We start from the raw sequence: 14,856 nt of genomic DNA on the forward strand, positions 1-14,856 counted from the left end.
CGATGCTCTACGGAAGGACTCTTGTCGTCATACCCCTCCCTGCACTGAGAGAGAGGAACGGCAGGCATACAGCGCAGCCCGAAATCGAAGGGACTAGGCATATCCTTACTCAGTCGCTTAGGGTCGTTCTGCCAGTGCTTATAGCCTGCTGGCAAATCATTCAGCCTGCTTAGCCCGTATATCATAACGTATGAACGGTTAATAAATTTATGAGTTCTCCATCAAAGTCCGCCACAGGTTCATGCCCTGTGGAGGAAAGGCGCAGTAGCTTCTCCCAGCCTCGGCATGAGGAGCACTCATGCTTCAGTTGCAACACTCGCGCCTTTCACCGACTACATTGTTGTAAAGGCCTCTTGCAGTGCTCAACCGGCTGCAAGCGAAGGCACGGTCCTTAAGTGCTCTCCTCGGCTTGCTACGGCTGACACCTAGCAGCCTTCGTCCAGCACACCGCCACTCTATGCCTAGTCACAGACAGGACTTGGCATTACAGCGCGGCTGAGGTGGTCGCAGCGACGGCAGACCCTAGAGGGCCAAAGAGCGACTCTGCGCAATCACACGGGCACGCAAGACGAATCTCAAGGTGGCCGAGGCGGCGTACGGTTACAGGCGATCACTCTCTATCCTCTTGTCGTGTAGTCCCAGTTATCTTCGGTTCATTCCCTACATCATGGTGGAGTATGGCTACCACTCCCTTGTGTTCAACCTGTCTGCCTCTGTCATGGACTCTCTCAGGCGCAATTCTCTTACAAGGTCAGACGCCGGATGCGAAGGGCATAGCTCCCTTATCTCCTACCCGATCGTACGAGGTCTCCAGACTTCTAGACCTACGAGGATCACACGTTATCATAAGTTTGACAGTCCGTCATGATCCCTGGAACATTATCTTCTTAGACTGGGAGATGTATGCCTCCCAATATGAAGAGGTACTTTCACATTGCCACTCCATACGCACAGAGCTACTCTTTAGCAACCATCGGTCATCAGTTTACGGTCACGCTGGGCGGCTTACAGCCCAGCAGCATTAACCATGTGTTGGCCGAGCGCCCACACCCGCAATTCGGATTGGTTTTCCGTATTCTGGCGTAGGGCTTATCTGGAGACTACCAAACAAATCACTCAGGCGTGTGGCATCATCAAGGCGTATTCACATCTCTAGGCCTGTGATGCACTATGGGAAACATCCACTGGCCCACGCACAGTTAGACTTCTAGGGGCATCCTGGACTCAGCTAGCGGTCCTGCTTCTACATAGCCACGGTTCAGGCGACGATGCACACTACCGAGTTTGCAAACTTTTCCACGACTTGCTCGGCATTGTCTCGGTCACCGGGTCCCTGGTGCGCTGTTGTAACAAACCCGCGTAAGCTCTAGCCATGTATATCTCCAATGCTCACATCGTAACCCCCGGCACGCCTAATGGCATCGTAGTCCACATTCCTCAATCCCTAGGCCCTAGAATGGGCTAATCGCATCCTGTGTGTCAGGATGCGGTTCCTATCGCCCCGCGCCTCATGTCCTGACGCGGATGGCGTCACTCTCTCGGCTCATGCAGTCTAGACTACGCGCTGGATTGGCGCGTTAAAATGATTGGCTCGGTGGATCGAATATCGTCTGGTGTCTGGACGCGTATTGCGATCCAAGCATGCTTTAATGATTCCGAGACTCAAGCTCACGGACTGCCCGACTGACCCACAAGCCGCGTGATCGATACCGCCGCGTGAAAGAGGGTATAATTGATTTAGATATTCGATTATCAGCTATACAATCCGTAGCTGAATGCGCATCTAAAATCGATTAATCTGTAGTGAACCTGGCTCAGTGTCCACTCAAACCTTCGAGTTTAACTTTGTTTTCGAGACTGTAGTCCACTATCAAGGTCAAACATGAAGAGCAGTCTTCTGGCGTGCCAGGGTTTCACAGCAGCTGCCGAGGCCGTGCGTCTCGTGTTTACAGCCAGCACAATGGCCATTCTAACTAAACAACCTGGGAGGAATGGTCCTCTCCTTTGTCAGGCACCATCTTGGACTTTTGCATAGCCACCGATAGATCTGGTAGCACCTGTCTCCTTCGCTTGCCAGCAGTTGTTCTCGTGCAGTGCCCTTCGCTTGCGTGATGCATTCTGTTGCCAGAAAGGGATTTGTTCCCCCGAATATGGACTGTTTCTACGAAGAGACTAATATGCCCGAGGTTTGCTCCTTCCAAGGTCTCTCCCTCTTTTCTGGGATATTCGGCACTGTCTCATGCGTGGAGGCCACACCTTTAGCTTCCCACCGTTCCACCAGCCATGGTCTGCTACCCTCCAGGGCATGGCGCCCATCCATCTCTACTCCATGTTGGTTAGGCAGCACTAGATACGCCATGTTGCTCGGCCTGTCAAACTACCCATACCTTGCACCCACCCAGCTATCCTCAGGACTGCACGAGACTTCCGCCGCCGAACTGCAGCTTCACCTGTTGTTGGGCTCTGCTACGTGCGAGCTTAGGACAGCAGAAGCTGTCACTGGTCAACGTCTGACCTATGTGAACGATCTTCCTACAGTGTGGCTATCAAATCTTCCCTGCTGAAGTCTCATCCCTTATTTGAGACACCGCTGACTGCACGCAGGCTACGTTATTCGTCGAGGTACACTTGCCAGCTCTCTACCTTTCATCAGGCTAAGGTCCTTCGTTCTCACCGCATGGCTTTGAGGTTCTTCGAGGCTCGCACAACACCCTTAGGACTGCTGCCCAGCCAACTGGACTCAACTGGTGTTACCAATAGTCTCCTCCAGACCGTTAGCGACTGCTCGCTCATACCTGTCTTGGAAGCCTGTTTCCTCAGACATTCAATTGCCATGACGATCTTCTCTCGGCGCTCTAAGGTGGTTCGCCACATTATGTTCACAAGACAAGGCAGTTCACCACACCTGGCTTTATTCCCTGGAAGCTTTTCGCCTTGTCTGTTAACCCTCACACTCAGCATGGGACAACAATTGCCCACTCTGGACTCGTAGAGCGATCGCATTTTTGACGCGACAACACTTTATTGTACACACCAATTGCGTGCGCAGAGCAGACGAACGGAAAGGTCTAACTGTTTCCTCTCAGAGAGATCATCTTGGGTGATGACGTGCACCCGCACTTGTTAGATTTGGCTCAACATTCCCAAGCCACATCACCATGCAGTCTACCAGTGCTCAGGTCATCTGCGCGCTTGCTTGCTTGGTGTACCTACCCACTGAGATCTATCCGCAGCTCCAATGGTCTCGGTCCATACCCTGGTCGCAATTAATGCTCGGTCAGACAGTCAAGAAGATACTGCAGCTTGTGCTCAGCAGTTTTTACATCTGCCAGAATTTCCTCTCGACCGCACGCTACATTAAGGCTGGGAACACTAACTGGAATGGATATGAGCAAGCACCGAAGAAGAAAAGACGGTCTCATTTAACTGTTTCTTGGATGTTGCTCATATCATATCGACGAACATGATACAAGGACAGATACAAGAAAAAATCGCACGGCCACGCGGCATAACCCGCCCTCCTTCCATAGTTGAGTAGCGCAAGAAAACTAAGGCAGCTGGGTCGGCAGGTATATATCCGGCACAATACGGCCAACTCCAGGGTGCCTCGACCACGGGTGCTAGGTATTTCAGTGTAAGCTAAAATCCACAAAATACCTCCATAACTAATAATAAAGACAACCACAAGATATAGCAATCGGACAACTGTCCACGAATTCCGATCAACGTCAGACATTTACACATCCTAGGGCTCGAAACAGCACAGAGATCGAGGTACCAGGCCCAGCAAGCGATCCAGGGTCACCGATGAGCCCGAAACGCAGATAAGCTCAACGGATGATATTCAATATTAGATAACACCAAAGCCGAAGTACTCAGCCCGCTTACCTAACAGTGCAACACAGATCAGCGATCCGTCGAGACACCCACACGCGCAGCTTAACCAGTACTCACCAAATGAAACTGGAAATCTTATTCAAAAAAGCACCCACCACAGAAACCCATAGTGCATCATAAAATCTCGAATCAGCCCGACACTAATAATCCTTCTGACGCTGCTGAGGGCACTGGCGACGTCAGCAAACGCGATCCGGTAACCACAAGGGCCGCGAACCGTGCGTGACAGCTCCCTGGTACGCAAACCATGTGGTCGAGCTTACATGTCTTCCAGCGAACATTTCAACGCGAGGGACTCTCATTGCATGACAGAGTGAGATGCTGCCTGCAGCCGGCACGCCGTGCGGGTAATAACAGTCTCTTGGAAAGCCGTTGATACGACCTCCTCTGTCAGGGCGCAAGTGGAGCCGTTCATGAGAACAGTCCGAACGCTCCAAGTCCCGTCGAGCTTCATCCGACGCCACTTGCAGTCTGATGCTGTTCGCTCACGACCGGGTGCACTCGCCGCAGCAGGTCGGTGTCGTTAACGACCGTATCTGCAACGATCGGCCTCCAGCACGCTAGCAGAATCTACTCGCGTAGCCGCTCCGACTTGAGATCTCAGTCGACTCTTCCCGGCAGCTCCGGTCGCCGGTCGGATCTTGTCCAGGTACGCAGTGGCTCCGGTCTGGCCCAGGTGCGAGTTGGTTCAAGTCTGTAGAGTCAGAGACCTGCCCCATGTTTCCAGGCACCTTCCATGACCAACCGGACACGCGCAGTATTTTCCCTAGCGGACAGCTCTTATGCCGGAACCGCGATACTGATGTGCCACAACAACCTGAGAGCCCATCAGGCTCCTATGGAAGTAGCCACTCAATCGGCTCCAGGGCCCTACCGTTTAATTCGGACGCATACAGCGAATAGCCCGATGCCGAGTAGATGGAGGGTACAACTACTTCTGTCTGTCCTCCTCTCCTGCTCATGTCTTCGCTTGGTTAAGAAAAAGGGCAGGCATGGCAACAGGCAGCCAGCCGAATCGAAGGAGCTGGCGAATGATCCTACTCATCGCAGGTGTATTCTGCAAGGGCCTATAGCCTGCGTGGCAAATCACTAAGCCTGCTTAGCCCGTAAAATGCATAACACTGATAACGGGAATAAATTTATGGAGTTCTCCATCAAGTTCCGCCAAGAGTTCATGCCTCTTGGAGAAGGAAAGGCGCCAGAGCTTTCTCCAGGCCTGTTCCATGAGGAGCATCTCATGGTCAGTTCAAACCTCGGCCTTTACGATCACATTGTTGGTAAAGCCTCTTGCAGTGAATCAACCGAGGCGCAAAGCTGAAGGCAAAGGTCCTAATGTGCTCTCTCTCGGTGGTACGCTGACGACTACTGCAGCCTTCCGCCCAGCCACTCGCCCACTCTATGCTAGCACAGACGGATTGGCATACAGCGCGGCTGAGTGGTCGCAGACGACGCAGGACCCTAGAGGGCCAAGTCGAGCTCTCGCAATCAGACGGACCAAGACGAACTTCGAGTGCGCCGAGGCGGTACGTTACAGCGGATCCACTCTACTTCTCTTGGTGTCCATTAACTTCATTCGCTATTCCCACACTGTGAGTATGTACACTCCAATTTGTTCAACCTGTCCTCTTCATGGTCCTCTCAGGCGCAATCTCTTACAAGGGTCAGACGCGGATGACGAAGGGAATTACTCCTTATTCCTACCCCGACTCGTCGGAGGTCTCAGACTATCTAGACCTACGAGGACTCACCGAGTTATGATAAGTGAGTCCGCATGGTATCCTGGAACATTATCCTGTCTTAGATGGAGACTGTATGCCACTCAATATGAAGGAGCTACTTTCACATTGCATCTCCATCCGCAAGAGATACTCCTTTCTGCCCATCGGTACTACAGTTTACGGTCCTGCGTTTGCTTTTACAGCCCAGCAGCATTAACCAGTGTGTGGCCGTAGTCGCCACCCCCGACAATCGGATATGGTTCCGTACTGGACGATTGGGCTATCTGAGGAACTCCAAGACACAAGTCACTCAGCGTGTGGCATATCAAGACCTATTCACAGTTACGGCCTGATGATCACTATGGAAACATCCACTGTTCCCAGCACAGTTAACTTCTAGGGGCTCTCCTGGACTCGAGTAGCGCATCTGCTTACTAGCCGGTTCAGGCGATGCACCGATCGAAACAGAGTTCAAACTTTTCCAACGACTTCGCTCGCATTTGTCTCGGTCTCCGGTCCATGGCTGCCTGCTGTTGAACAAACCGCTAAAGTCCTCTCTCTCTCAAGTGGCTCAAATGCGTACGCCCGGACAGGGCTAATGGCTCGTATGTCCACATTCCTCAACGCACCTAGCTCCCTAGAATGTGCTAACCCTCCTGTGTGGTCAGGATCGGCCTATCCGCCCAGCCCTACTGTCCCTGACGACGGATGCGTCATTCTCTCGCTAGCACGTAGATAGCGCTGATCGGCCGTAAATAGATTGCTCGATGCAATTACAATCACCGGCGTCCTGGACGCGATATCTCGATCCAGAGCATGCTTAGATCGATTCCGAATCAGCCTAGACAACCGACTTCGGACACACAAGCCGCGTGGATCGATCCGCGGTGAGAACGGTATAAATTGATTTTAGATATTGATTTCAAGCTATGCATTCTCGTACTGAAATTGCGCATCTAAAATCGATTAACTCTCGTAGTGTAGACCTGGCCTCAAGGTGCTCACCTCATACATTCGAGCTTAAGACTTGGTCTTCTCAGGACTGGAGTCCACACAATGTCAAAAATGAGAGCAGTCTGCTGGGTGCCAGGGGTTCAGCAGCAGCTGCGAGGCCGTGGCGTCTCATGGTTACAAGCCAGCACAATGGCCTGTCTACACTAACAACCTGGGAGGGACATGGCCTCTCTTTTGTCAGGAGGCCCATCCTCCTGGGACTTTTGCATAGCCACTCGATAGATCGGTAGATCCTTCTCCTTGGGCTTTGGACAGCCAGTCATTTCCCATGAGTCTCGCCTCTGATGTGATCATTCTGTTGCCAGAAGAGGGGATTTCCCAATATGGACTGTTGCTTACGCGAGAACATGATCCGAGGTCTGCTGCGCTGTCCTGCCTTCAAGGTCTCTCCCGGGACTGATTCGGAGCTGTCCATGCGGGAAGGGCCAACACTTTATGGCTTCCACGTTCCCACTACAGCCATTGGGTCTCTCACGCTCGCGGGGCAGGCGCCATCATCATCATCACTGGGGTTCAGGCAGCATGATAGCCCTGTGCTCGGTGTTCAAACCTCCTACCAATACCCTGCACTCCACCAGACCGTATACCTCAGGACTGGCAGCCTTCGCGCCAGACCTGCAGTCTCTTACCATGGGGCTGCTAGCTGACATCAGGACAGCAGGAAGCCTCCACCTGGTGTCCAGTCTGGCCAGGTGAAGCATTCTCTACAGTGTGCGACATCGTAAAATCTTACCTCCTGCGAAGCTCGATCCCTTATGTTGCCCCTCTGACTGCGCAACAGCGGGCTGCGGTGTCATCCGCGAGGTACACTTGGCCCATCTCTTCACCTGCATCCAGGCTAAGGGGTCGATTCTAGTTTTGCGTTGCTAGGGCTCACGCATAGCAGAGCCAGCTCCAAACTTAGGTCACGCTGCCACCAACCTGGACCAACTGGGTTTAACCCGAACTGATGTCTCCTCCATTCGACCCGTTAGCTGACTGCTCGCTGCTATATACTGTCTTGAAGAAGTTTTCCTCGGGTAGCCATTAATTGGCCGACGAGTTTCGGGTCAGGCTGCTTATAGGTGGTCCGCAACATTATGTTCACAAGACAGTGTGCAGTTAGCGACACACGTGGGCTTCTCCCTGAAGCTGTTTCGGCCTTGTCTGTAAACCACCATACCCTGCGATGGGACAACAAGCCACTCGGACTCTGTAGAGCGCTCGCTGTATTTATGCGGACAACACCATTTGTTTACATGCCCCAACTCTCGTCGCTCACAGCAGACCGGAAGAAAGGCTACCTGTTTCCTCTCAGAGGATTCATCTTGGGTGATGACGTGCACCCCCGCTTGTTATGATTGGCTCAACATTCCCCAAGCCACATACATGCTTCTAACCAGTGCTCAGGCTTCATCTGCCGCCTTGCGGACTTGTGTACCTACCCATGAGATCTATCGCGCGCTCCATGGTCCTCGGTCCATACCTTGCTTCGATTATGCTCTGGTTCAAACAGTCAAGAGATACTGCAGCCTTTGCTCAGCAGTTTTTACATCTGCATATTTTCACTCCGACCCCACGCCTACATAAGGCTTGGGAAACTAACTGGAATGGATTGGAGCAAGCATCGAAGAAGAAAAGACGGTGTACTACACCTGTTGTAATGTTGTTTCGAATTGTGTGCATAATCATTCAAAACCTGCCTCTCTTACCCCTCTGTTTGGAAGTAGCGGCAAGAAGGAACTGAAGGGCAGCTGGGTCGGCAGGGGTATATATCCGGCACCAATAGCGCGCACTCCAGGGGGTGCCTGTCCGACCAGCGAAGCAGCAGGAGCAGGGAGCTGAACCACGGCGCGTGCCGGGGAGCTGTCGGGCACTGGCAGGAGGAGTCGTGGGCTTCCTCAACCTCAGAGAGAGGGAGCGGCACAGAGTCGACTTCGGTGCCGGTAACGGCCGGTGCCGGTGGGGCCCGGTGCCGAGGAGGCGCTTCTGTCCGCCGAGTAGCAAGCGCTTGGTGCAGAAGGTGGAGGGGAAATGAAAGTGCTGCTCCATTTTGTTCTAGGCTTAAACGCCTTGCAAATGGGGCACTTAGCTGTGAAATGCGATCCCCCGAGGCATCGTAAACAGGAGTCGTGTGGATCTCCTGTCAGCAACGGCCTGAGGTCGGCCAAGCACAGTCTAAGAACCAGTGAGCCGGGCCTGGGCTCCGGCACCGGTTGCGGGGAAGGGGCTACTTCTCGAACCCTGCTAACTATTATAAACTAACTATGCTAGTAAAGAAAAAAAACGCATATATATATATATATAAATATATAAGGATTATAACTATATACACAAGAACTACGAGTAGCTAGGGAAGCGGAGGTCAGCTAAGCTGCGCTCCACTGTTCCAACGACTGACACGGGCAGTAAGAAGGAACTGAAGGGCAACTGGGTCGGCAGGGGTATATATCCGGCACCATAGCGGCGCCACTCCAGGGGGCGCCCTGCCGACCCACCGAGTGTTGCTAGGGTAAAAATCTTCCAACGAATGTGCACGTGGCGCGCACACACCTAACTGGAATGGATATGAGCAAGCACTCGAAGAAGAACCAGCAGCCTCGATCTTCCCACCAACATATTTGCTCTATATTTGCAAAGCTTTTAGTATGCATTTCTCTTGGCTCCATACCCATTAAGTCCCCACACCATCTTTCACATCCACTTATACTTCTCAATCTGGAAACCTGACATTTGTCTGGCAAATGGCTGATGTGTAAAACATCCATGTGTTTAAACATTGTGACAGATTTTAATCACTTCTCTCTATAAAACCTGCTTAAGATGTTTCCTTATTGTTTTTATTAAATCAGGTCTTTAATGTTATGGCTTGAGAGGTGGAGGAGGAGGTCTCTGCCCAGGTTGCTCAGGGACTCATGGGTTCAAGGAGTGGGTTCCTGCCTGGGTTTCCTCAAGGTTCCCATTTGAGGAGTAGAGAGCGGAAGCCCTGTTGCCCAGGAGCAATCTTTTCCTTGAGGGGAGGTCATAGGAAGAAGGTTGGGCAGATACTTTTTCACATGGGGCGGGGGGGGGGAGGAGGAGGAGGAATTAGCTCTTTCCAGCTTGACACTTCCAACAGTCCAGGATCTGCTCCACGCCCTAGTCTCCCTTCCCTTTTTGTGAATAAGGTAGGGGCCCAACTTCCTGAACTCTTTCTCTCCTAGGAAAAACAAACTTTGGCACCTGAGCTCTCTCCCTGCTATACAGTCCCATCCCCTCGGAGGAGCAGTAAGGAGATAGGAGGGGCAAAGAAGAGCATGGCCCCAAAGCTTCCAGGAGGGTCCCCTTCTCTTCCCCTCACCCCCTTTGCAGCCACTGTGAAATGTTGCTTGAGAATGTAGTGAAGTCAAGAGATCTGAGTCTCACCTTCAGCCCCTCAACCCAATCTCCAGTACTGCCTTTTTCACACACCCCAAATTCCTTTGAGTGCCTTTATGCCTCTCCCCCTCCCACTTATCTTGATTAAATCATTGAACCCCAATTCATTTAACATAATAGGTACTGGAACTAGGCCCCAAGCTGTGCAGTTCTGGAAGCTGCTACAAAGTTGTGGCATAAAAACACCTCAGCAGACTATGGCTTTGGACAGTCCATTTTACAGTTAAATACTGTTAAAATTAAACTGTCTTTTTAAATACCAGATCTCAAGAAATTATTCTAGATTGTTTTCCTTCTCACCACATTCTATTTTGCCTTATCCCTTATCGTTTTATTTTCCTTTCCCTTCTGTCTTTTCTTTTTAACTCTTGCTAAATAAGCTAATTTCCAGGTAATAAGAAAAAACAATCCCCAAACTTAAGAGGAGCTGACACTTGGCAGACATATCTTTTTTTTTATAGTAGACCTTCCCCCGCACACCCTGGAAATCCTCTTTACTATCATGTCCTGTCTTCCTCATCAGTTCCCACCTGCTTCCTGTTTGGGAAGAGGTGGCAGCAAGGGAAAGTCATATTGGAGAGGAGGCTAGGAATAAATTGGCAGCGTACAAAGTGATTGCGGGAAAGGCTACAGATTTAAAAAAAGAGCTAACAAGTTTTCAGTGTGAAAAAGGAAACACTGAAGTATAGCACCTTAGTAGTGAAGGGACAGTTGTGTTCTTTGTGTTAGTGGTACAGTACAGTTTAACCTATTTTTGCTTCTCGTTTTCTTAAAGGCTTTTTGCAGAAGGGAGAATTTTCCCCCCGCCATTTTGGGGTAGGGACTGCTGTGGCAAATCTCTTAAGAGGAAAAAGAAAATCCCCACCAGTTTTCTAGAACAAGCAGGGTGGGCTTTTTTTTTTTTAAATAGAAAAAGTTAGTGGTCAAAAGCAGCACAGGAAGCTTTGGAATAGTCAAGAAGGGTTTGGGGAGGCTTCCCGGTTAAGCTCCACTTAGAAAGGGGAAGGGCCAAACCCAGTACAGCGTATCCGCCTCCCCCTTACTCAAACAAGAAATGACAAGTGCTTAAAGCAGGGTTTCTCAAAACAAGGGTCACTTTTTGTGTAGGGACTTGTGTAGGGGCTGGGGGACTTACTGGCCGCCGCTTCCAGCAGCTCCCAGTAGCCCACAGCAGTGATCCGCAGCCAGTGGGAGCCGCGATTGTCCAGACCAGGTAAAGGAACCGGCCTGGCCCACCAGGGGCTTTCCCAACACAAGTGGCAACCCCTGTTTGAGAAACCCTGGCTTAATGGGTTGTTGTAACCCGTTTTTCTATTTTGTCTATTACTTTCTTACTCAAACTGTAGTGCACCACATATCACTATGTAGAGCCAAGATAGTAGGCTGATGTATAGGATTTTACAAGTATACCACAATCCTGAACACCACACTAATTATTGAGGGGAAACAGCAGAGCAACTGGGTTATTATGTTATCACTCAGCTCATTTATGCCAAGCTTTTTTTCGGGGGTGGGGGGAGCCACTATCTCTTTTCCTCGGGCTCGCTTCCAGAAAATTTGACTTACTTACATACACAGGAGCTAGTGTAATCAATTAAATATTAATTACATGGGCCATAGTGCCCAGAACCTTGTGCTAGGTGTTGTACAAGGTATCTTGAAACTGACACTTTTAGGAATACCCCCCACTCAGCTACTATCTAGAAATAGTTCTCACAGTAAAATCTTGTGGAGATAAGGCAGAGGTAGTTTGCTGTTTGACAGAGCTAGTTTAAGTAAATCCCAGCAGTTTGTACGATTGTATACAGGTAACTAATGCCCTATCTCCACTAGAAGTTTCTATTAAAATAATTAACTCAGGATAGGTATCACATTGTAAAGACACCCCCCCCCCCCCCAGTGAATACAACCTAGCATAAGTGTGTTTATAGTAGGGAGCCTGGGTTTTAAATTAATTTAGCATGTTTTAAAGAATTATTGCTTCAACGAAAGGTTCATAATGGCAAAGCTACCTAGCAAATAGCTCACCCCTAAATCCCAGTCTAGACCATCCTTCAGATGTTGTGCTTATGGGGTTTTAACTGCTACACCATTCTGGCTGGGGTATATTGCCCCCAGAAACAAGCAAAACGAGAACCCTTCAACTAAGCTAGCCTTTTTACTGTTTATTGATACAGTCTGTCAGTATGATTACAAGTAAAGTGCTAAACTTTATTATTTTACTGAATTTTTCTTATTCTTTAAACTGAAAAGGATGATGAAGTAGACGTGAAGCCTGCCAAGAAACCTGAGGCTCCATTTACTCATAAAGTAAACATGAAGGCTAGGTTTGAGCAAATGGCAAAGGCAAGGGAAGAGGAGGAACAAAGAAGAATTGAGGAACAAAAATTACTACGTATGCAGTTTGAACAGAAGGAAATTGATGCTGCACTACAGAAGGTATGGAGGATTCAAAACACCCTCTCCAGAAATGTTCAAGACCCAAGAATTTTTTGTTAATTTATTATTAATGAAATGCATGTTTTTAGCTGGTTTATTTCCAGTTAGTAGCAACATTACTAGAATCATGATAGTCTTGATACTGCAAAAATGTACAGAAACAGTTGAAACATCCAGTAAAATTGCTTTTGGAATTTTCAGATATTCCTGTCTGAAGGAATTAATCGCAGTTAACTCAAGCGATTAACTCAGAACAAATTAACTTGATAAAAAAAATTAAGCACGGTTAGTCTGTTTTAATTGCACTGTTAAACAAGATACCAATTTACATTCATTATAAATATGTTGGATGTTTTTCTACATTTTCAAATATATTTTTCAATTACAACACAATACAAATATTTGCACTGTAAAAAAAATAGCACTGTTGTAGCCAGTGTTGCAAGGTATTTCTGTGCCAGAAATGCTAAACCAGGGGTTCTCAAACAGGGAGTCAGAACCCCTCAGGGGGTCACAAGGTTGTTACATGGGGGGTTGTGCACTGTTAGCCTCCACCCCAACTCCCCCTTTGTGTCCAGCATTTATAATGGTGTTAAATATATAAAGTGTTTTTAATGTATAAGGGGGGATCACTCAGAGGCTTGCTGTTTGAAAGATGTCATCAGTACAAAAGTCTGAGAACCACTGTGCTAAACATTCATATGCCTCTTCCTGCTTTGACTTATAGATTGCACTATCTTTGGTCTAAATATTTGTACTAAATATAAAGTGAGCAGTGTATACTTTGTATTGTGTTATAATTGAAATCAATATTTGAAAATGAAGAAAAAATCCAAAAATATTTATAATTTAAATTGGCATTCTATTATTTAACAGTGCAATTAAAACTAACAGCAATTAATTATTTTAATAGTTTAACAGCTCTCATACATACATAATGGTGTAGAGAAAGTGGACATGTTTTCCTTAAAACATTTGGCCAGTTCTCAAATGAGGAAGCAACGTACGTTCTTATATTGTTCCCCAGATTCCACCTCTGCACCCCACCACATTAAGCTCTGTCTTCCCCAACTTTCCCATTATGCCTTTCTTGTTCAGTATCCAGATTGTGGTATTGATACATAATCTGTTATTATCCAGTACGCTTGCGTTGGGAGTTGCCATCTCCTTTCTCCAAAATTTTGTTTTTTCTAACTTTCATATGGCCAAAGATTTACGAGGCATTGCAAACTGTTCATGTTATAACAGTGTTTGAAATTCTCTAAATCAATTTATTTTTAACACAGAAAAGGGAAGAGGAGGAGGAAGAAGAGGGAACTATTATAAATGGTTCTACTTATGAAGATGAAGAGAACCAAGCTCGGTCAGGAGCTCCATGGTTCAAGAAACCCCTAAAGAACGTTTCAGTTGTAGACAGCGAGCCAGTAAGATTTACTGTTAAAATTACGGGAGAGCCAAAACCTGAAGTCACATGGTGGTTTGAAGGGGAAATGTTGCAGGACTCTGAGGACTATCAGTACATTGAAAGAGGAGAAACTTACTGCCTTTACTTACCAGAAACTTTCCCAGAAGATGAAGGAGAATATATGTGTAAAGCAGTCAACAGCAGAGGCACAGCAGCTAGCACCTGTATTCTCACCATTGAAAGTAAGAGTTAATGTTTTATCTTGTTTTGAGTGCCTAATTACTTTACACACCTTTCCTATTGCAAAGTCTATTCCATTTTTCTTGACTCTCCTTTTCTTTTCTAGCTGATGACTACTAATGCTCTACTTTTGCTGGAAACCTCCCTCAACTTTCTTACTGCATCCATCTCTTTTTCTGTGGTGGGGCCAATAAAAGGAAACTAGAAAGTGTCATTCCTACATCAGATAGGGATATCCTTTGTCCTGCATGAGTGTTCAAGTTCTGTTACAATGTGAAATTTGGTATCAAAGGCACATTACACTAAAAGGAGGACTGGTATGAAAAAGCCCAACTATTGAAAAAACTGAATTGTATTTGTGTTCCTACCTTTGAAGACCAATTATTCTGTAGTATAACAGTTAAATACATAATCTGGAAGTTCAGGAGGTAGGAATACATTCTGCATGAACACTAAGTTTATAGCTGCTTTATTTTGTCTCAGACTTAACAGGCAAAAATGAATGTTTCTGGAATAAAAGTAATGTACTATTTTTAAACAATAACAGATTATGTAATGGTTTAAGCTTTTTGTCTAATAAAACATTTTTCTTTCAATCAGCTTTAATACTTATATTCAACATAGTAATGGGATGTGTAATTAGTGATGCATTTACACTATTAGTGATTATAGGCCAAAGTTTTGTTAACTCTATTAGACTACCAAGACTTGCATTTGAAGGTTGTTCCCTGCCCCCCCCCCCCTTTA

The 14,856-nt window shown here is 47.8% G+C and overlaps 2 protein-coding genes across 5 annotated transcripts in view; one reads left to right on the forward strand and one right to left on the reverse strand.

The window, feature by feature from the left end:
• NEXN (nexilin F-actin binding protein) overlaps nucleotides 1-14,122 on the forward strand; it is a 48,369-nt gene extending 34,247 nt beyond the window's left edge. Inside the window, exons 12-13 of the mRNA XM_032802499.2 lie at nucleotides 12,279-12,464; nucleotides 13,751-14,122. Of these exons, the coding sequence (XP_032658390.1) occupies nucleotides 12,279-12,464; nucleotides 13,751-14,122 (558 nt within the window). The remainder of the gene's footprint in view (nucleotides 1-12,278; nucleotides 12,465-13,750) is intronic.
• FUBP1 (far upstream element binding protein 1) overlaps nucleotides 1-14,856 on the reverse strand; it is a 63,202-nt gene that overhangs the window by 11,561 nt on the left and 36,785 nt on the right. The window lies entirely within an intron of this gene.

The sequence above is a fragment of the Chelonoidis abingdonii genome, chromosome 7 (genome assembly GCF_003597395.2).
Source record: "Chelonoidis abingdonii isolate Lonesome George chromosome 7, CheloAbing_2.0, whole genome shotgun sequence".
Classification (NCBI taxonomy): Eukaryota; Metazoa; Chordata; order Testudines; family Testudinidae; genus Chelonoidis; species Chelonoidis abingdonii.